The sequence below is a fragment of the Eubalaena glacialis genome, chromosome 4 (genome assembly GCF_028564815.1).
Source record: "Eubalaena glacialis isolate mEubGla1 chromosome 4, mEubGla1.1.hap2.+ XY, whole genome shotgun sequence".
NCBI classification, from domain to species: domain Eukaryota; kingdom Metazoa; phylum Chordata; class Mammalia; order Artiodactyla; family Balaenidae; genus Eubalaena; species Eubalaena glacialis.
In genome coordinates, this window is record NC_083719.1 from 8,639,931 (window position 1) to 8,663,450 (window position 23,520).

Consider the following 23,520-nt stretch of genomic DNA (forward strand, 5'->3'; position numbering starts at 1 on the left):
AATTTAAATGTAAAAACTGAAACTTTACCCTTGACACCACCCTTCTGGTTGAACACAGGAGAGATCTGTGATGCCACCCCAGCCCCAGGGACCCGAAAATGTCAGTGTCTGAAACACCACTGCCTAGGAGACAGCTGGATGGCAACTCTCATCCATCGTTTTTTATTAGCTTTTAGAAAAAGCCACAAATTCAAAAACTCAAAAATTAAGTCTTTAGCTTGATATGATTAGGTCAGTCATTAAAACCCTATTTTAATCTCAAAATTTCTCATAGTGCAATATATGAACATGACAAATTCATCTGTATTAAGACAGAGATAAAAGTCCAATTGGGCTTCCCTGGTGGTACAGTGGTTGGGAATCTGCCTGCCAATGCAGGGGACACGGGTTCGAGCCCTGGTCCGGGAAGATCCCACATGCTGCAGAGCAACTAAGCCCGTGCGCCACAACTATTGAGCCTGCGCTCTAGAGCCCGCGAGCCACAACTTCTAAGCCCGCGTGCTACAACTACTGAAGCCCGTGCGCCTAGAGCCCGTGCTCCACAACAAGAGAAGCCACCGCAACGAGAAGCCTGCGCACCGCAACAAAGTGTAGCTCCCACTCGCCGCAACTAGAGAAAGCCCACGCGCAGCAACAAAGACCCAATGCAGCCAATAATTAATTAATTAATTAATTAATTTTTTTAAAAAAAGTCCAATTAAGGTGGGCTTTACCTGAGTTTACATTTCATGCTCTTCACGGTTTTGCCAAATTATTCGTTTTAGAGGATGTGCTCAATTCAAGGCTGGGAAGGCCATACCCGAGCTGTGAGCTGGTGCCTGGATAGCTCTAGGTTTTCACTCATAGTTAGGACATTACTCTACCATCCAAATTCTTCAGGTCCTGACCTGTTGTTAAAATTTTTATTTATGCACATGATAAAGGTTAAAGTATTTCATACATTAACTTTTCCTACTGAATTTGTGTTTCAGATGAATTTCAGGATTCCTTGATTCATCTTCTGTAAAGTGAACATGAAATCAAATGATCTAAGCATTTCAAAGCAAATTTCTGGATGCGAGCTATTTTAAGAAAGTTTGCCCTTGGCCTTGGCTACACGTACTTGTTCAGCCACTCGAGCAAGCTCCTTCTCGCCTCATCAATATAGGGCTTGTCTTCAGGCGAACAATCTTCTCTCTTGCGATGCACGAACCCGTGCGTTTGCCCAGAAAACGTTTTAATTTGATATTCCACTTTGCAGTTTTCTTTCAACTTCTGAGTCAGCAAAGAGACCTGGTTGGCAAAAGATTTCATGATGATAGGACTTTAACCCTCTAGCAATATTTTCCATTCTCCAAATCTTCCCTGAATGCTCATCAAAGAGCTTTAACATCTGTGCTTTAAATTAAGTTCCATAGCTATCATGAATTTTTCACTCTTAATTTTACAACCGGCACAGTCCTCACCTCTGGCAAAGGAGAGAATTCAGAGCGATATAAAAATGATACATCAGGGGACTTCCCTGGTGGTGCAGTGGTTAAGACTCCGCGTTCCCAATGCAGGGGGCCCAGGTTCAATCCCTGGTCAGGGAACTAGATCCCACATGCGTGCTGCAACTAAGGAGCCCACGTGCCGCAACGAAGACCCGGCGCAACCAAATAAGTAAAAATAAAATAAATATTTTTTTAAAAGATACATCATCAATTATTTGAAATTGTATTAATATATTTATATATTATTCAATATATACTTCAATCTATTTGCATATACCATATTCAATGTATTCAATATGTAATTCAATAGATTCAAATATAAGTTGTTTAAAACTTATATCAATAAAATGTATCAGTTATGAATAACAACAGTAATTTCTAAACAACTGCTTTTGAACCACAGTTTCCGTCTGCTTTTTCCTTATCAACATACTGGATTTAACACAGCTGTGTCTTCACTACTATATATAAAATAGATAACCAACAAGGACCTACTGTATAGCACAGGGAACTATACTCCATATTTTGTAATAACCTATATGGGAAAAGAATCTGAAAAAGAATAGATACGTACATATACATATATATGTATATATATATTTTTTATGTATAACCGAATCACTGTGCCGTACACCTGAAACTAACACGACATGGTAAATCAACTATACTTCAATAAAAAAATTTTTTAATTAAAAAAACAAACAAACAGAGCTGTGTCTTTAAGGACAGAGATCTTATGATAACTCATGGGTTCCACGCGGAGGGGGCACGGGCAGGGAAGTAACCAGCCATCCAGCCATGGCAGGAGCACTTAGGGGGTTACAGTACCCCTCAAAGTCCCCGATAAAACACACCTTTAAAACTTTAATGTTGAAACATATTTGGAGCAACAAATGAATCCTTCGGATGTTTTCCCCAAAATGTCAAGTCGTGCTATTAAACACAGAGACGAGAAGAGTCAAGGTGCCAACTTACCTGCTCAAGAGGAATCACAGCATCGTTTTCAGCAAAAATGAACAATGTGGGGTTCTTTAAACTGTACACGTCTTCAGAGTCTTTGATGATGCCTGGAGAATGGGGGGGGACAGGGACACAGGGTATGACTCCCGTACATGTGCCACAGAAAATGACGTGAGTTAGATTTTTCAAAGAAAAACATGTGCTTTGGGGGTTTTGTGTCTCTTCTTTTTAGCAATTCCACAAAAGTGGGCTGGTCTATAAAACTGGCTCAAAGAGAAAGTTACTGAGCCTGAGCTCCCTTCTCTCCGCCTCACTCACCAGGAATCAGGCCATTAAATGATGGCTGTAGACCTGGCCGGCTGCTTGGCAGGTAAAGATACGGAGCAGCCTGAAAAATGCTCCCTTTGGGACGCGCCTTCATTTACCAAGAGGTGATAACTTTCTAATCTGGACCATCTGGCCACCGCTGTTCTGGAAGTTTCTCACGGTTTACTCAAGCCCCAAGGTTCTGACGTCAGTGTTTGATGCGGTATTTGTGCTCAGAGGAGACCACATGTGTGAAGTCCCTGGGCACGGCAGCGGGTCCCAGCAGGTCATTCATAATAATTAGTTTTCATCCTTCTAAAGTGCCTTCAGAATTTTAGAGATCATTTAGTCAAAAGCATGTTGGACTTTGGGGATTCAGACAACTTTGAGTGTGCCCGCTCCTATAGGAAAATAAGTAAAAGTTTCAAACTCCATTGTCATTCTGAGATGAGAGGAGTTCTAAAGAAAAGATTATTCTGGGCTTCCCTGGTGGGGCAGTGGTTAAGAATCCGCCTGCCAATGCAGGGGACACGGGTTCAAGCCCTGGTCCGGGAAGATCACACATGCTGCGGAGCAGCTAAGCCCGTGCACCACAACTACTGAGCCTGCGCTCTAGAGCGTGTGAGCCACAACTACTGAGCCCGCGTGCCACAACTACTGAGCCCGCATGCCACAACTACTGAGCCCACACGCCACAACTACTGAAGCTGGCGTGCCTAGAGCCTGTGCTGCGCAGCAAGAGCAGCCACCACAATGAGAAGCCCGTGCACCGCAAGGAAGAGTAACCCCCGCTCGCCGCAACTAGAGAAAGCCTGCGCTCAGCAGCAAAGACCCAATGCAGCCAAAAATAAGTAAATAAATTTATAAAAAAAAAAAGAAAAGATTATTCTGACACTTGTCAAAGACGGTAAGGAAGGGAGGGAGATGCAAGAGGGAAGAGATATGGGAACATACGTATATGTATAGCTGATTCACTTTGTTATAAAGCAGAAACTAACACACCATTGTAAAGCAATTATACTTCAATAAAGATGTTTAAAAAAAAAAAAAAAGACGGTAAGCAAGATTTTATTCGAGGAGACCACGGCAATGAGGGTTTGCAGTCAGGGAGGGACACCAGACTCAACCCCAAATGCGAGGACAAGTGGGATTTACCGCCAAGGAGCAGGATGGGGGCCGGTGGATGGAAAATTACTAAGGAATCATCGGGGTATGGGGATTCTGGCCAGACAATATTTGACAAAGCCTTTGCTGAAGGCAGGCCAGGGTGACAAGGCATCGAGGGGAGAGACATGAGGACTTTGATCACATATCAAGGGTGGGGAGTTCTCGCTAAACTGACCCAGTGGGCCAAGGAGAGAGCCCAAGGTCGGGACCTTCTCAGAAGGAGGACTCACAGCGGAGCCTGACTCAAGGGTGGTCATAGAGAATCCCAGTCAGTACGGAGGAGAAAAAATTGTTTTCCACTTCCTGTTGGCAGTATAGCAAAGCCAAGTAACCCGGAGAGCCTCCCCTTAGCTGTAACTCCTCTCTAGAATGCAGGGAGCCACGGGCAAGAGGGCCACGCTTTCCGCCCTATTCTGTGATGGCCACGTTAGGTGGCTGCACAGCGCTTTGAGGCCCCTGGGCTCCAAGTCCCGCCCGGCTCTGCAGTCGCGCACTGCGCAGCGGCGGCCACGAGGGGGCGCCGGCGAGCAGTCCACTCCGGAGCGCCTTGTGCTAGCTAATTCACACAAAGGCGCCGCGAGGGCTTGTGCACAGCGGCAACTGGCAGCTTGCTACTGCCTTTGAGTGAGTAAACAGGTAAAGGTTTTTTTAATGCTAAAAGTAAGCGAAAATACCACAGTGAGGAACCATTAAGCCAAATAAGAATCATTAGTATAACTGTTGGATATACTACCATGAAAGCAAGCCGAGGTCGGATGCTCCCATATCCTCACTTAGTAACCATTTCTATACACAGATATAACGTTCTTATGTCATTGGTGTGATACATTTGGTTTGTTTGGATGAAATGTTTATGTTGCTATTTACATTTTAGAGTGGGTTTTCCCTTTCCCTCTTTTCATATATATACACATATATGCATGTGTATATATATATAGTGTGTGTATGTGTGTGTGTGTGCAGGACTGCACGCATGCATGAGTAGTTGAGAATTAGTCATATCTTGGAAAAATCTTTTCATAGCCGTTGTTCATAAAAATATTGCTTGATATTAACCATTATCACGGAAAGAAAGTTATCCCCTTCATCCTAGGTAAAGAAATTGAGACCTCGGATTAGGGGATTCTCCCAAAGGCACACCGTCAGGACCCGGGTTCCCTCTGGTTAGATATTACATACTTCCGCCTCTACCTTCAGATTTTTAAAACCAATTCTTTAAGATAGGCCGTCTCTGCTCCACTGGAGTTTGTGTTACACCAGGACCCTCAGTTTGGGAAGAGGCTCGTGGCCTTTGTCACTCAACCCCTCCTCCAGTTCTCATTGTGTAAAAATGCACAAGGCAGATTTACCGTAGACGGACACCCCTGCCCTGAATTCTGGGTATTTCATCATCACGTGATGGACAGCAACTCCACCCCAGCAGAATCCCACGACGCCAATTTTCTTGGCATGACAACGTTGTTTCAGATACTTCAAGACCGCGTCGACTTCTCTAGAATGAAAGAAAAGTTATTCAAGGGAATTCCCTGGTGGTCCAGTGGTTAGGACACCGCACTTTCACTGCCGGAGCCCGGGTTCAATCCCTGGTGGGGGAACTAAGATCCAGCAAGCTTCGTGGCACAGCCAAAAAAAAAAAAAAGAGGTATTTTGTGGCCCCTTGAAAGTGCACTGGGCAGCAAGCACCAGTGGTAACAGGACTTTCTCAGCAGCTGTTCCTTGAGGTTCTGAGATTCCTACTTTCAGAGCTCCGTCCTCACCACCTCCTGCCCGGGTGACGAGTAACAAGTGACATCTCTCCCCGGCAAGTCTCCCTGCCAAGCCCAGCCTCTTCCAACCACCTGACAGGGCGGCACAAGTCAGACCATCTTGAGCAACAGCCTTCCACAGCCTCAGGATAGATCAAGGCCCAAGGCCACAGCACGGATCTAGGGCTTCATCCCAAGATCCGGCCCCAGGGAGCTCCTCCATCTCCTCTCTCTCAACAGGGACCAGCCTCAACCAGGAGGTAGCTCCTCAGCTCTGTCTGACTCAGCACATTCCATCCCCCTGCCCGACACCCTAACTCTGCATCGCCTGTTTCCTCCCATGCCCAAAGAGCACAACAGTATTTGGAAAGCCACCAGGAAGAGGCAAGCCCGAGGAGACGGGGAACAGTGGCTCTGGCCTTGCAAATGGTTCATTTGCAAATTGGTTGTCTGGAACGCATACAGCTTCTGCAACTAGAAGCACGATGCCAAAATGGAGGTAGTGCTGCAAGGCCGGCCCGGAAAGTTCTGCTGGATCTGATGAGGAAGAAACGCTGTCTGTTTGCAATTAAGGAAAAAAAAAAAAAAGGAGAAAGCAATTCTATTGCACGTTCTTTTTCTTTTAATCGTTAAGATATCTTTGAACACATTTAAACATATGTATCATACCATTCTGTGTGCAAGTAGTTATTTTCATAGTGTTAGAAGAGCTGTAATTAAGTAATTCTGCAAAATAAAATGGAGTAAGGAATAGTTTTTGTCATTCTGGTTTTTCAGTTTTTCTCGAATGCTTTGATCTTAAGAATAACTAACTGCCTTAATTGGAGGGGACAAGAAGGAAGAGGGCATTTCTATAAACGTTCTTTAACTGACTCGAGTGAACCTATCTTGGCTTTTGTTGCTGAGTATATTCCCCACTTTCCTGGGAACACCAGAACTTGGCTTTGGATGAACCTCCCTTCCCCATGCTCGGTCCATATACTTTGGGGGGCTCAGTTCCAGGAGGGGAGTATGTGGCTCTGGCCTGGCCAATCACAGCATAGCAATCTCTAGCCACAACGATTGGTTCAAGGATGGACTTGTGACCCAGTCATAACCATCAGGACAAAACGAGAATTTTGCTGGGTTGCTGGGAAAGGAGCCAATGGGAGGCTGGAGCTGCCGCAGCCATCTTGCCACCCAGAGGCAAACGCTGCCTGACAATGGAGCCAGCATCAGACAAGGGTGCTGCGGGATGTTGGGAGGTCGAATCCTGGGGATACCTTCTGAGCTATAGACCAACCTCAGCTTGAAGCCAGAAATTACCTCTTTTCAGTACTATAAGCCAATAAATTCCATGACTGCTTAAGCAGTAAGCATTCAAGATGGGTTTTCTTTCAAACAAAAGATACTTGACTAGACACAAGGACTTCAGTCTAATTTCCAAGTTAGTGTCTCCATTTTATGTCTCATTTTGATTTAAAATGTGTGGCTCTCCTTATCCCCTGTGGAGAGGTACCTCTGGGCTGCTCTAATGCCCGCCAGAAAGGATCACCCTGATTTGTGCTCACAAATAGAAAGCAGCCCCACAAGGCTTTTCCTCAAAATGTCCTAACTATTCCCCTCCACGCAAAGCTGAATTTCATATTCACATCACAGGCTCTCTGGTTCTCTTTGTGTTTCTACTTGTATTTTACTCGTAACTTCTTGCTTCATTTTGTTTTTCCAGGGCTTGCAGTTTGGGAGGGAGGCCTGGAAATGGATCAAGGTGTGGGCAGTTGGGTCCCCAGTAATCTCAGAGCCCACCCTGGGGAAGGGAAGGTAGAAAGCAGGGCAGAGAGAGAAGCTGGGCTGTGGTGCAGTCTCCACAAAAGCCTCAACCGGGGAACTTGGAGCTGGGGTGGCCCCCGACTGGGGGTGAAGGAGCCGGGCCTCCACACGCCTGCAGTGAGACTCCCCAGGGTGGGACTTAAGACAAGGCGCTTCGCACCCTAGAGGCCACTCCAAAGAGGGCCGCTGCCCTCGTCTCCCGCCGCCGGCAAGACCCCGAGGTTCCTACTTGCTGACTGCCCGGCAAGCTGGGAGCCCCCAGGGCAGCCTGCAGCGTCTCCCGGGTCTGAGGGACTGTGCAGAGACCCGAGGGAGACCCCGGCCTGCGCCGCGGAGCACTGGTGCTCCGCACAGGTCCGCAGAGAGAGGGTGGCCAGAGCGCAGGAGAGTCTGCCCCGGGGCGCACGCGGACGGAGGTGAGGCCGAGGAGCCGGGAGCCGCGCTCGGCGGCAGAGGCCCCTGCGGGCCGTGGACAGAGGTCTGCCCGGGGTCCGCCAGCTCAGGAGCAGGAGGGGCCAGCAGCCCTGGCGTCAGCTCTGGAGGAGCAGAGAGTTCCGGGGACCAAGGGGCCACAGGCAGAGGGCCGTGTTAGCAGCAGCGGCCCGAACCTGGGCTCGGGGGACAGCTTATCAAACACGAGGCTCACGTGTGTGACGGGAGGACGTCCGACGATGGGAGAGGACAGCGTCCGGGAGGGTGCCTGGTCAAGGTGAGCCGGGGGCTAGGGCTGGGGGACCCCTTTGCCCTGGGCTCAGGTTTTCTTGTTCAGGAGGAGCTTGGCACTGGAGAATATCCCTGCCTCTTTCCCCGCTCCATCCTTATTCCTCCATACAAAGAAGAGGGGATCTGAGTGGCACTGAGCCCTCTGGTCCTTGCTTCTGGCCTGGGTGGAGCCACTTTAATAAAAGGCTGCAATCCTGGGGGATCCGCCCCTTTTCTTCCCATAGTTCCCTGGACCCTGGCAAGACCGCAGTCCTGGTCTGGTGGGTCTGGTCTAAAGACCCGGTTTCCCCGAGGCGGGGGGTGGGAGGGTGGGTTTTGGGGGGAGGGGATGGCACTTGGGGCCTCAGTTTCCAATCAGCAGAGTGGAAGTGGGGCTGACGTGTTCTCTAGTCTCTCTTCTCTGCCTGTTGTTTCAACTGGTTTTGCAACCAGAGGGGAAGGAGGGAGTGTTGATCTATGGACCCCTATAGCCCAACTGTCAAGGAAAATGGGACCCCCAGGTACTTCAAGGAAGCTCTCAGCATCGGTGCCACGAAGCATTTCCCAGAGAGGAAAGCAAGTGAACTTACTGGCCAGCAGGGTACTTGCTGGTTTCTAACCAACCCTCCGCTGCAAAGACTGTGCTAAACGAAATCGGTTTCCTTTACGCCTCAGGAAGGACTCTGCGAGCCGTGGCCTCTGAGGTCATACACGGCGGGAGGGCGGGCAGGTGGGTGACCGAGGAAGCTGGACCCTCCTCTCCCTCCTGCCTCTTGCTCCCGGGGCCCTGGGGCGCCACCAAGACAGCCACGCCGGCTGGTAACATCCTTGGAACTTACTTATCGATCCTTCTGGCATCTCTTGTCTTCAACCACTCCGGGAAGGTGGACCAGTCCCCTGAGGGGTGCCACGGCTCCTGCCCTACAAAGAAGTCTGGAACAATGGTTCTGTAAAATAGGGACATTCATCCTTCTTAGTTTCGGAGCTGTTGGGACTCCATATTTGCTTATGTTCATTAAGAACTTGTCACGTTGGCGGTTCTGGACCACAGGAGAAGAAAGATAGTGGTCACAAGGGCCAGCTGTGATCGCAGCAAAGATGCCAACTGGCTCCAGGCCAGAGCATCTCGGATTTCACAACCGAAGGTGCAGGGCCTCTGGCAGCCGGCCGAGAGCCCAGCCCATCTGAAATGCCGAGGCCTCGGTTGTGCACACTCCCCGCTAGCTGTGACGCCCAGGACAAGGGTTCCCGGGCAGCGAGGGCCTGGGTGGGCGGACACAGGCTCCCCTCCTGCCCCTGAGGAGTCGCACCTCTCAGCTGGCCTTTCGCATTAGCCTCAGGCCAGAGGGCACACCTGGTGAGTGGCCCAGTCACCATGACCAAGCGATTTCCCAACCTCCGCCCAGGATGCCAACAGGGCACAATGTCCTGCCCGGAGGGTTTGGTCTCACGCAGGCTCTAAAAGGGGCCGCGGAGCAGACAAGGCAGCTTGCGGGGTCCATGTCAACCTTCCTTCCGCATCAACCCTGGGGTGGGGCAACGCGGCCCCGGCCAGAGACCCGGTTCCTAAAGTAAAGGTCACGGCCATGGATGGAGGAACACAGCCTCTACTGCAGTGGGGGGAAGAACACTGAAACCTGGGTCAGAAGAATCTAAGTTCAGGGCCCAGTACTGCCCCGTCCTGCCCTGAAACCTTAACAAGTCACTTAATCACTTTTAGCCTCTTTTTCTTGATGATCTAACAGAGCCATGCAACCTCAGAGGATTATTCTGAAGGCAAAATACTTAGATAAGGGTAAGAGGCTTTGTAAGTCACAGGCATCTTTACTCATTTTTATGTTCTGTCTCCAGCTAATGGACCCACCCAAGACAACAGAAGCCACCGTCCCATCCAGTCTCCTCGCTGCAGCGGGTGACCTGGGGCAACTGAGACCTCTGCCTTCATGCCCCGGTTTCCTAACCATCAAAATGGGAACAGTGACAGCTGCGCCTTGTCGGGGTGGTTGGAAGGATGAAGGGCAATAACCCCGGGAACGCCCTAGTGCCGGGTCTGGCGGAGCCACAAAGCAATCAGGGCTGGCTATTGTTTTATTACTGGTATTGCCCCTGGAAAGTTAAGTTGCCGCATCTACAAGAAGAAACGTGAGGGCATGAAAAAGGGAAAAATCAAGTGGACTTCCTCTTTCCAGTCAACAGGAAATTGCATCACACGGCAGTGGGTGTGCTTCCTTTAAATGGGTTTCTCTTTGTAGGAAAACGAGATAGGTGCACCCTTTGGTTTTCAGCTCCTCTTTTCAAGAAGACAAAGGGAATTGGGGTGCACCACACTCGGGGCTCGCTGAGTGTTACGCTTAGTGAAGCTGGAGTGGAAGGAATGGTCCCTCCTCTCTCTCCTCCCTGCTTTACTGAAGCTGCTACCAACACCACAGCGGTGAGGAGCAAACAGGTGACAGCATTCACCAGAGGTGGCCATGGTCACACAATGTGACAAAGAGATAGACTTTGGGAGCTGAGTGAGGTTTCACTCTGCCAGTTCTGGAAGCCAGTCTAATTCAGATCAGGCCACGTAACCGCGTGTGCCCTGTGTGTGAAAGCTGACCCCAGGCAGAGATGCTTCAAGGGCCAAGTAATGGATCCATTTCAGAGCTGGCGAGTTCTGCCCCAGGTGTCCTGTACCAGTGTCTGTGCAGGGCCTCACATCGGGAAATAACTCTCTCAACGTCCAACACGTCTACAGGGCTAGCCATCCTAGGAGGACCTGAAGCCCAGACATTGGGTTGGGAGCAGTTGGCTTCCACTGGCCACTGACCGTCGTATATGACACTCTCCATTCACCTGCACCCCAGTGAGATAAGAAAATAGATAATGTACAGCAGAATATACTCAGGGTCTTTTGGTTTCATTTCCTTTGAAGGGAACAAAATACAGAAATTTACATGAATTTAAGCAAAAAACAAAAAAAAGAAGAATTTTATACGTACGTGTATCCATTTCCTGCAATCATGTCCGCCATATACCTGGTATTGGGCAATTGCCAGCCGAATATATCTTGAATGACGATCACAGCTTTGCCAGCGTCAACGGGGGATTTGGTGAGATAAGCCTTGATGTGCTCAACTTGAACTTCATGCCCCAACCCTCCGTACTCTATTCTATGGCCAATGTCACATGGACAAGGACAAGCTTCGTTAGCCATTGGAGATGTTTAAGTTGGGCTACAGAGAGAAACACGTGCATTATACTCTGAGTGGTGCACGGCCAAAGATTATAAACAGTGAGCAAACTAAAATCAGGAGTACAGGAAAAAATTAATTTTAACTACACTTATAGTGTATTCATGCAAGAAATCAATGATAACTTCTGGTTCTGGGTAATAAGATTAAGCTAATAAGAATCCATTCCCATTACAAACAGTAGAAATACCAGAGTGAATGCAACCAACAAATAAAAATTAAAATGGTGGAGCTCAGAGGGAAAAGGAAGCAACCCCCATCCCCGGGTGAGAGAGGAAACTGGAGGTCAGGGTCAGGGTGGCAGGAGCAGATGTGAGGGAGCCAGGATGCTGGGGACAGGGCCAGACCCAGAGACAGGCCCTCACCTAACCAGTGCTTAGGACTCCAGTGAGGCCCTGGGACCCCTTGAGACAGGGGTTTGTAACTGAGACTTTCCCACACAAGGTCTGAGCCCTCAAAGGTTCATATTTAGTGGAGAAAATTAAAAACAAACAACACAAGAAAAAAGGAAAAAGAAAAACTCTGCCAACCAGGTCTAGGAATATGGTAAGGAAGCCCAGGAAAGGAAAAAAGAAACCATAAAAAATAAAATAATAAAATAAAACTGGAAAATAAATGAATGTAAAGTCTTCAGCGACAACAACAAAAAAACCAATCCCCCAAATTCGCACCATCCTTTTGAAGTAGGAATACCTAGGCTGAGAAATTGACGGAACAGTGGACCCTGGGCAGTGAAATCCCTGGGCACCTGGCAGAAACAAATGCAAGACTTTCACAATCCAGGCCGAAAAATGCTTCCCACTGAAGAGATGCTTACTACAAATAGCTTCACAGGAGGAAGTGCTCCAAATAAACACTCATCAGGAAGACTGATGGTGGGAATGGGGTAGAAATGAGGAAGAGACCCAAACACACTTGACCAAACAAACAGCAGGAAAGGAGAAGAAAAAGAACAGTAAACCTATCAACCATAAAGCAAAAAATAATGTGGGCTGAAATAAATCCAAACAAATGTAAATATATTAAATTCACTGTTTGAGACAGATTCTCTAATTAAATTTTTGTTTTTAATTCAAAGAGGTTTCCTTGGAAAGGAAAAACTAGGAAGGCTGAACCCAAAGATAGAGATCTCTTCATTAGCAATTAGAGAATATACAGTCTTTTCAAGCAGATGTGAACAGCTACCAAACTGCCCACATATTAACCCACAACACAAGTCAGCAAAAATTTTATATAAAACGTGCTATATTAGCACAATGAAGAAATTATAATAAACATTCAAAAGGTTTAGAACCGAATTACAATGAAAACACTCTGTAGCAAAAAGTTGAAACAATACACTGGTACTTAGAGAAATATTGACACCCTAGATTGCAGTCAGAGAGAAAAACACTTTCCCCTACCCTCTTAGGTTCAGCAACTGAGGGCCTGTGAATTTAACCGACAAAAGTCAGATTAACAGGAGAAAAAGCATACACGTTATTAATATTTTTAATGTTTAGCACACAGGGGTTTTGCAGAAAAGAAGTGAAAACCCAAGAAGCAGTTAGACACATGGTTTATACAGCATTTTAACAAAGGGTGATAAATTGTGGCGACATGACTGGGAAATATATGGGGAATCTGGTGATAAGAGTTGCTCCCCTCATGGGGGAGAGGGAATTTATGCCCTAATTTTAGGCAGAAAGGGGGAGGGAGAAAAACTGTTTTTGCATCTGCTTTTTCCTAATTGCCTTCAGCTCAAAATAATCAATATGCCAAAGTGCCACATTTGAGATGGCATCCTTTGATCCTCTTCAACTGCATGTATTAGACAAAAGGGAAGAATGGAAATAAGTTAAGCATTCAATTCAAGAAGTGAGGGGAAAATTTAGAATAAACCCAAAAGGAGAAAATAATGAGATGAAAATAAACAATGGAGAAACAGAAAGTGATTAAAATCTGATTTTCGAAGTTATAAAATAGGTGTATCTCCAGCAAACCCGATCAATAAAAAGGAAAGAATGATAAAGACACATAACAACAACAACAACAGCATAACAATATGTGGAATGAAAAAGGTGACGTAAGTACAGATTTTTCCCTTTAAAAAAATCACAAAAAAATTAGTATAAACAACTTTATGCTAATAAATTTAGAAACAGAAAAAACTGACAAATATGAAGAATGAAAGAGAGGAAAAAATTCCTAACTTCATAAATCAATATAAAAGAAAAAAAAAGGTGATGAGACAGCTCGAGATTAAAAGAGATTAAAGAGAAATAAAAGCAAATGCACCATGTGAATCTTGACTACATCCTGGTTCCAAGTTAAGAACCGCTATAAGAGACACTTGGGGAACAAGTGAGGAAGTGAATATGGATGATAGTTGATATTACGAATTAATATTAATATTCTACGGTGTGGTAATAGAAGTTATGTAGGAGAATGTTCTTATTTTTAAAATATGTGTGGTCAAGTAAGGGATGAAGTATCAACATCTGCAATTTACCCTCAAATCATTATCAAACACACATGCACAGACATACATAAACATAAAGCAATTATGGCAAATTGCAAACAACTGTTGAATCTAGGTGATCACAAGTGTTCACTTTCTTCCGGTTTTTGAGGAACAACAAGGAACAGTGTAGTTGGAACAGAAGTATCAGGGAGAGAGAGTGGTGGGGAACACTGCTTTTCCCAGAATCCTCCAGCGGCTTCCATCTCACACCGAAAAAGCCAAATTCTTGCCACGAGAATGGTAATGGTGAAAAGAGCGAGAAAGGTCAGGGTCTAGATAGATTTTTCAGGTGCAGCCAATTGGTTCTGCTGACAGATGGCGTGCATAGGATATTTAACACAAAGGAGTCAGTGGTGACTAGGTCTTTTGCTTGAGCAACTGGAAAAGGATGGAATGTCTAAATGAAAAGGGGAGAGTGCCGAAAGAGCAGGTTTGAGGAGACCAGGACTTCAGGCTGTGGCATAAGCAGTTTGAAATATCTCTGAGACATTCATATTCATGTCCAGCGGCCAGCTGGATAACAACACACAAGTTCAGGGCAGGGGTCCAAGCTGAGGATATGCATTTGAGAGTGATCAGCATACACTGTCAAACCTCACTATTTGCAGATTCTGTATTCATGAATTTGCCTACTTGCTAAATTTATTCGTAACTCCAAAATCAATTCTTGCCGGGCTTTTGCATCATCCACAAATCTGTGTAGAGCCACAAAAAATCTGAGTCACTGAGATGCACGTTCCCAGTCAAGGTCGAACAAGGCTGTGCTCTGTCTTCCTGTTTCAGCTCTCATGCTGTAAACAAGTGTCCTTCTCATGGTCTATTTAGTGCCACACCTTTGGTAATTTTGTGCTTTTCGTTGGTGATTTCATGGGCAGCGCTAAAGTGCCATCTAGTGATCTAAGTGCAAGAAGGCTGTGATGTGCCTTATGGAGAAAATACGTGTTAGACAAGCTTTGTTCAGGTGTGAGTCACACTGCTGTTGGCCATGAGTCAATGTTAATGAATCAACAATATATAGTAAATATACATTGTGTTTCTTCATACAGAAACACAAACAAAACAAGGTTAAGTATTGATGAGTTGATGGAAACGTGACCAGAAGCTCGCAGGAACTGACTGCATTTCCCTGTGGTCCACTAGCAGTTAGTTCAGCGTTCACAGCAACTTTACCGAACATAACTTCTGTGAATAATGAGAATCAGCTGAACACAGTATTTACAACCTTGAGAGTGAATCACATCATTCAGGGAATAACAATAAAGAAGAATGCAGAAGATGGAGCCCTGGGGTCCTTCAGTACTTAAGACTTCCTTTGGGGAGGTAAAAAGGGACTAGTGACTGTGTCTGAGAAGGATGGGCCAGTGAGAGAGGAGGAAACCCCAGGTGTGGTGTCCAGGAGCCAAGCCAAGGAAGGGCTTCAAGAATGGGAGAGTGTAAGCATAACGGAATCACTTTGCTGTACACCTGAAACTAACACAACATTGTAAATCCACTATACTTTTAAAAAAAAGAAAAAAGAAAAAACGTGTATGCACCAAAAATAATTAATTAATTTTTATAAAAAAGAAAGAAAGGGAGAGTGTAGACCGTGCAACATTCTGCAGGAAGACCCGAGGGTGCAGACAGGGTTGCCCACCAGGCTCTGCACGGTGGAAGTCAGGCTGAGGGAGTCCAGAACAGGTTTGCAGGATCGGGGAGGGCAGGACTGCCGGGGGCTGAGACAGAAGAGAGACGGGGAGACAGGAAATACAGAAAGCTCTCTCTAGACTGTTGCCAGCCCTAAAAAAGAGAGTGAGCAAAAGATGGAGGGAAGATGTGGAAACAAGTCTTTTTTTCTTTTTCTTCATGGAAGAAATGTCAGCATATTGGCTTGTGGATGAGAATGTACCATGGAGAGGGAACCAATGGTCTCTGGAGAGAGGGGTGAGGCCAGCACAGCAGAGGAGGCACTGGGCAGGTCCTCCCACAGCCCTGGGAGGGAAGGCAGAGGGTGAGGACACAGACACAGGTGGGTGGGTGATGCCAGAAGGGAGGTTGTGGATGCTCCCACTTGCATCTGTTTGCTCAGAGAACTAAGAAGCAGAGTCAACAGATCAGGGTAGAAGAAGGAGGAGGTTGGAGGGGAGAAGAGAAGTGGAAAATGGGGGCCCGGGACATAGGCAGGGTCAGTGAGGCCGTGTCCCCCAGCCAGGTCCAGCTGCAGGGCGCAGGCAGGGAGAGGCCGGCAGAACAGACGGGGCTCTGCCGGGTCATGACAGGGGCAGGAGGGCTCTGTGGCTCCTCGGGAGGTGGGATGGACACCAAGCAATCCAGGTGAGAAAACAAATCCCTGTGAGTCACTGCCTATCACACACAGCGATCCTGTCAGCCTCCTTTAAAGGCATGAATCCCATTATGGGGGCCCCACCCTCAGGACCTCATCTAAACCTAATTGCCTCCCAAAGGCCCCACCTCCCAATACCATCTTCAACATGTAAATTTAGGGGACACAATTCAGTCCATAGCAGTAGCCAACTGTAAAAAACACTTATAAGAAAATTGGGGAAAATTGAACTGACTGGATATTTGATGATATTGAGAATCATTTTAATGGGGGGGACAGGGAAGGAGGAATAATGTTATAACAGTGATGGTTTTTTTTAACAAGTCCTTATCTTTTATAGCTACATGCTGATGTATGTACTGGGACTTTCCCAGTAGGCTGTGGAGATTGTGGGAGAGTGTCTAAGTACTGACAGTGCTGGAATTGGGTGGTTCAGGAGTGTCCATTGTACTAGTCTCTCGACTTTCTTTTTCTTTTTTTTTTAATTTATTTATTTATTTTTGGCTGTGTTGGGTCTTCATTGCTGCACGTGGGCTTTCTCCAGTTGCGGCGAGCGGGGGCTACTCTTCGTTGCAGTGCATGGTTTCTTACTGTGGTGGCTTCTCTTGCTGTGGAGTATGGGCTCTAGGCGCACGGGCTTCAGTAGTTGCAGCATGCAGGCTCAGTAGTTGTGGCACACGGGCTTAGCTGCTCCGCGGCATGTGGGATCTTCCCGGACCAGGGATTGAACCCGTGTCCCCTGCGTTGGCAGGTGGATTCTCAACTACTGTGCCACCAGGGAAGCCCCTCTTGACTTTCATACATGCTTGAGATTTCCCACAACAAAAAGCTTTCAAACTTTTATTAAATTTTAAACACTGTAAGATAAAAGTCTCCGTAAAGAAATTGAGAAAACAAGATACAGACTAAAAGAAGAAATTATTTTCAAAGCAGAGGCCGTAGTATCCAGACAAAATATATGAAGAATTCTTAGAAATTAACAAAAAAAAGACAGCCCCAATAGAAAATGCTCCAAAGATATGAGGCAATTCACAAAAGGATACACCTGAATGGCCCGTAAACATATGAAAAGATACTCAACCTCACTGGTATTTAAGGAAATTATAACAAGAACAACAACAAGATACCATTTTACCTCTTGCAGATTGGCAATAAGTCTATTAACGACAAGAGATGGTGCCCAAGTAGGGAAACGGAAGGGAGTGTAAACTGATACACACTCTGGGAAGCAGTTCAGCAAAGGCAATGATGAACACACCCTGCAACCCAGAAATCCCCCCACTGGTGTATTCCCTAGAGAATTTCACACTCATGTGTGTGTGTGTGTGTGTGTGTGTGTGTGTACACACAGACACATGCAGTGGGTATGCAAGGCTGTTCTTGCCACCAAAATGTGGCAACAATTGCAAGCAATATTACGACCATCAGGAGAATGAGATACGTTGCCATTTATTCATTGTCATGGGTTGAACTGTGTCCCCAAAAAAAGATGCTGTTCAAGTCCTAACCCACAGAACCTGTGAATGTGGCCTTATTTGGAAATAGGGACTTTGCAGAGGAATCAGGTTAAGACAAGGCCATCCTGATGAAGGTAGGTGCTAATCTAATTAATGGCTGGTGTCCTTAGAAGAAGAGAGAGAAATTTGGATACAGACACAGACACACATGGAGAGATAGCCATGGAAGACACAGGCAGAGTTTGGAGGGGATGCATCTACAAACCAAGGAATGCCAAGGATTGCCAGCAACCACCAGAAGCCAGGAGAGAGACAAGGAAAAACTCTCCTCTACAGGTTTCAGGAAGAGCATGGCCCTGCCAACACCTTCATTTCGGATTTCTGGCCTCCAGACAGTGAGAGAATAAATTTCTATTGTCTTAAGTCACTCAGTTTGCGGTAATTTGTTACAGCTAATACATTCCTAAAAAGAACATTACATAGCAGTTCAATGAGCAAATTCCATATATATTTATCAATATGGTAAATCTCAAAAACATAATGCTATATAAAGAGACAATGAAAGAAATGAGATTGAGTTATTTGTAGTGAGGTGAATGGACCTAGAGTCTGTCATACAGAGTGAAGTAAGTCAGAAAGAGAAAAACAAATACCGTATGCTAACACATATATATATATGGAATCTTAAATAGTGGTTCTGATGAACCTAGGGGCAGGACAGGAATAAAGACGCAGATGTAAAGAACGGACTTGAGGACATGGGGCGGGGGAAGGGTAAGCTGGGACAAAGTGAGAGAGTGGCATGGACATATATACACTACCAAATGTAAAATAGATAGCTAGTGGGAAGCAGCCACATAGCACAGGGAGATCGGCTCGGTGCTTTGTGTCCACCTAGAGGGGTGGGATAGGGAGGGTGGGAGGGAGACGCAAGAGGGAGGAGATATGGGGATATATGTATATGTATAGCTGATTCACTTTGTTATACAGCAGAAACTAACACAACAATGTAAAGCAATTATACTCCAATAAAGATGTTAAAAAAAAAAGAGAGACAATGGTTTTTTGATGCTAAGTAAATACTAAAACCCCCGAATAATACATATTTTTTAATTTATTTATTTATTTATTTTATTTATTTTTGGCTGTGTTGGGTCTTTGTTGCTGCGTGCCAGCTTTCTCTAGTTGCGGCGAGCAGGGGCTGCTCTTCGTTGTGGTGCATGGGCTTCTCATTGTGGTGGCTTCTCTTGTTGCGGAGCAGGGGCTCTAGGAGCATGGGCTTCATTAGTTGTGGCACGCGGGCTCAGCAGTTGTGGCTCACGGACTCTAGAGCACAGGCTCAGTAGTTGTGGCGCACAGGCTTAGTTGCTCCGCGGCATGTGGGATCTTCCCGGATCAGGGCTCGAACCCATGTCCCCTGCATTGGCAGGCGGATTCTTAACCACTGCGCCACCAGGGAAGCCCAGGACAAAATGTTAATATCTTTTTTTAAAAATAAATCTGCATCATGTGACTATAGGTGGCTATTACATTATATCCTGTACTTTCCAGAATGTTCTAAATGTTCATAACTAGAAATAACTAAATTTTAAGGAAAGAGAAATTAAGAGCTAGTCATTTGATCAAAGAAAAATTTGACAGTATTTTTCATAGTTTTGTTTCCATAAACTACATTATAGAACTATTATAAAAGAAGTCAGAACAATCCAGTATCAACAGCAGTAAACTTTAGGTCCCACTGCATATTACTTGTTGAGAACCTATTCCTCAGGCTGATTTCTTACCTGGGCTGTCCTATGAGGATGCGAGACCACAGAAAATAAGCAGCCTTGAATCCGAATCTTTTTACTTACCTTCGATTGCTATCCACTTTCCAAAAGGAATGTTTACAGCCAAGACAGCCACTCTCTGAACTGATCCTGAAAGGCTTTTCTCCCTCAGAAAGGAGGTGCTGGCTGGGGAGGCCTGGATGTGCCACACAGGAAGGCTGGACTCCTGCCAGACACTTCACGGGGCACAGCAGCCAAGCCCAGCCAGTGTGTCCCGGGCCAAGGCCGCAGTGGGCAGGGCAGACAGTCTCTCTGTGGGCAAGAGCCTTGGGAAACATACCCTTGACACTCTACTGATTGTACTATACGTAAACTTTCTGTGTATATATTTCAAGATTTGGGCTCTTTTCCCTCCCAAATGACACATTTGTTAAAACACAATTTTCAGAAAAAAAAGTAAAACTATGACTCCTATACAGTTACCAAAATGAATTCACATTAAGGATTGTATTTTACTCATATGACAGGAGGAAATAAGGCAGATGTTACAACTGGTTCTAAGGAAAAAAGAAAAGAGCACTAATTTATATGGAGTAGAGGGATGTTGAGATGAATTGTAAATGGAGACAAAACCAATTTTTCCACAGTAGGGGAGGAAGCCAATTAATTCTCCACCAGACAGGACAGAATTTACAAACCTATCAGTTACCCCCAACTTTCACAGAGCTGCAAAACAGCTCAAATACAATGAACACGGCTAGAATCAGACAGCCCGGAAGGGTGGGCTATAGTGTATGGGTACTTTTCCATTGAAACACAGAGTTTCTTCTATGACATTATAAGGTCACAGTGAGGGATAAGATTTCCTCCTGTAAGGGGATGGGACTGTGGGTCTGACATGTATGGTGGGGTCCTCATAAAATGTACCAAGAAGGGCTTTTCTGTATCACGTCAGGTGGACTTGGCAACACGCTCCAGCCACCCTGAGATCAGATCTGTGGTTTCCACCAGTAACGCCACCAGAAGTCAGGGTTCTCTTTATGACACGAGGGATGGCCAGGACATGCTCCAGCAGAGGAGACCCTGATGGGCACATTCTTTGTCAATGCCACCCAGGATGCAGCACTAAAGTACATGATTCCCCCATAACACCCATGCAAGATCCCACATAATTGTGAATGATTGCGAGACCCATCCCCTACAGACTGACTTTTCTGGTCCCTTGACAAAGATTCTCTCCTTGACCGAACTCTAGTCAGGATCCTCTGAACTCTCTTCTCAACTAGGCCCTGACTTTTGGGCTTTGTCCAGTTTTAGTAAGAATCCTGCTAAGTCGGTTTAGCAGAACCCCCCAGCCTCCTACCTGATTCGCTTCCTCATCCTCCATCATCCCCCAGGTGATGTCCGATCACCCTGGCTTGTCTTCTGCAAGAATCCTGTTAAGTCAGCTTAGCTGGAATCCCTTTATTTCCATCCACGGACCCCCTACTCTGCCCCTTGGCTGGAAACTCCCACTTTTCCTTATATTCAGAGTTGAGCCCAGTGTCTCTCTCCTACTGCAAGATCCCCCTGGAGTGGTCCCTACCCCTATCACGATGGTCCTGAATAAGGTCTGCCTTACCGTTTTTTAACAAGTGTCGCGAATGAATAATTTTTTCTTTGACACCCTCCAGTTCTCCTTCACACAGCAAATGCCTCCACAAAATTGTAAGTCAAGACCTATGGGGATCACTGGTGCATGTTTGATCTGCAAATTCCAAGGGGCTGCTGTGCCCTCCCCCCTTTCCTAAGATGTACCATCCAGAGGCATTCTTTTACTCCAAACAAATTTGTGCTTCTTGACTTCTTTTTCTGAACCAGTTATAAGATCTGCCTGGTCCCCTCTTTAATGAATAAAATAGAATCTTTAACACATGCTTGTTTTTCTATCTGTATTAGTCATGATTTTGCCTTTCGCTGAAAATTATCTTTTAACTGTGTAATTGAACATTCCCCTTTTCTCACTGGAGGGCAGAAGGCGAGAAATGGGTGGTAAAGTATGGTTGAGCTAGTGTGGTTTCCTGCTTTCATACCCCCAAGGATTTAAATAACTAAGAAGTCACACTTCCCAAAGCAATGAAGATCTCCAAAAGAAATAGGGAAGCAGATTTTGATAAGTGAAGGGGATTGGTGTTGATGGGAATGCAACAAGCAAAGAAGTCTAGGAATAAAATGCTGGCAGCCTCAGAGATTTAGAAATGGAAACACCTGAAAGGGCATCGAAAACAACACTAAGAAATAATAATACAGGACCTCGAAGGTGGCTGCAGGGGAAGGCTGGGGGTTTCCTTTACTGAGTAAACACGGTAACTTGCATGGCAATTGATCTTCAATCTTGCAGCAGGGAAGGCAGGGCCCCTCCTTATCCTTAGATGGTTCTGTGAACATCAACTCCTGCAATTATTTTTATTTTTCAGTAATCATGGTTGTGTTTTCCAAAGGGTACACGGTCTTGACAGCATTAATTAGAAAACTACGTGGGATGAAGCTAGATTGGCCTGTGAACTGCCAATCATGCGGCTGCCTCTGGCCTTTTCTTGGACTGTTGTCAGGCCTGGATGGCATTCCCCCAGATACCCACAGGGCTCACTTCTGACCACCTTACTTTAAATGGGCTTTGAAAACAACAGGTGGCATTTCCATCAGCAAGTAGCCCTAAATCACAGTGCCCAGTGTCAGCAAGGCCTGGGAGAGGCCACCGCTTCACCTCCTGACCCACATGGCTGAGTGGGAACGGTACAGTCTCTCCTGGCAACACGGACCCAGCATCCAGGACGCTACACGCCTAGACCGGACCCTCCTCTCTTAACACCCATCCTTAATAAATGCTGCAAAATGTGGAGAATGAGCTGGACGCAGATACGCTCATTTTTCCCCCATACTTTTATATCAGTAGTAAGAACTATACGGCCAAAATGTTCAACTGTAGGAAAACGGTTACAAAGAGTATTTAATGGCACGGAGGAAAGGATCATGACATAGTGTTAAATGGAAAAAAAGGAATACAAGTTTATATACAGTATGATTTCAACTATCTATTCAAAATGTATGGCTAAACAATACAGGAAAATATGCCAAGTAGGATGGAGGGGTTGCTTTTCTGCAGTGACAATGTACTGCTTTGATAAAAGCAGGTGTTGAAAATGGACTTTAATAGGTTCATTACCTGTGCACACGGCAAAGACCTCCTTTGCCTCAAGCAAACGCACGCGCAAGTTAGAGCAGAGCGGACCTGCAGCGCGTTCCCGGGCTCGCGAAGCGCACGTACCTCGTCCAACTGCCTGAAGGACGCTGTCCTTACGCGCGGAGGAGGCCGGACCGGAGCGGGCAACGCCGCAGCCCCGCGGGACACAGGGGAGACGGTCAGGGGCAAGCCGAGGGGGAGGCGCCTCCTTCGGGGACGGAAGTGGACGCGGTGACGGAGGGCGGTGGGATCCCGGCGGACCAGTGGCTGTCCTGGATTCCCAGCCTCCGGGGAAGGCTGGAGCCGGAGGGAGGGGCAGGGAGGGGAGGTCGGGAGGAAGAGGGAAGGAGGGTAGGAGGGAGAGAGGGAGGGGGGAGGAGAGGGGAGGGAGACGAGGACGGGGGGAGGGAGACCGGGAGGAGGAAGACAGGCCGCCTATGAAATTTACATGTGCGCCTGGCTCCTGAGACCTGTGACTTCTTTACTGTAAATCAAAATTAGGCTATTTTAAACGGTAGATGACTACATACTCATACTTGACCTCCCTCCCTCCTCCGCCACTCCATATTTTGTCTGGTCACCTAAGATTGTGATAACCAATTCAATTGGCTACAGAGGAGGGTTAAGAAAGAAAACCGGAAGAAATGTTGATTAGGAAAATAAGTGACAGAGGGAAAAGTAGCAGCAGCTTCTTGACGCCACAAGAATTTCACCAAAGATCTCCTGACCCGTGAGATAGAGCCTTACTAATTAAGACGCTTCCAGTTGGAAAAGGTGTGAATTCTGATGGAGGGTGACTTTTTCTGAAGAGATCTTTTCTGCAGAGGGATGGCAAATCAATAATATAAAAA

The 23,520-nt window shown here is 46.3% G+C and overlaps 1 protein-coding gene across 4 annotated transcripts; it reads right to left on the reverse strand.

The window, feature by feature from the left end:
* Positions 1-657: 657 nt before the first annotated feature.
* Positions 658-22,966, reverse strand: CMBL (carboxymethylenebutenolidase homolog). Of its 4 annotated transcripts, none has more exons than XM_061189124.1 (7): positions 22,754-22,966; positions 11,143-11,376; positions 9,001-9,108; positions 5,255-5,397; positions 2,448-2,539; positions 1,103-1,272; positions 658-887 (listed from the first exon to the last, which is right to left on the reverse strand). In XM_061189124.1, the coding sequence occupies exons 2-7, from the start codon at positions 11,355-11,357 to the stop codon at positions 860-862; spliced, it is 756 nt and encodes a 251-aa protein (XP_061045107.1). In that variant the 5' UTR covers positions 11,358-11,376; positions 22,754-22,966; the 3' UTR covers positions 658-859. The 4 variants fall into 4 exon arrangements, with proteins under 4 accessions (XP_061045107.1, XP_061045108.1, XP_061045109.1 ...); XM_061189125.1 differs by lacking the exon at positions 22,754-22,966 and adding an exon at positions 22,652-22,745; XM_061189126.1 differs by lacking the exon at positions 22,754-22,966 and adding an exon at positions 19,531-19,673.
* Between the last annotated feature and the right edge of the window lie 554 nt (positions 22,967-23,520).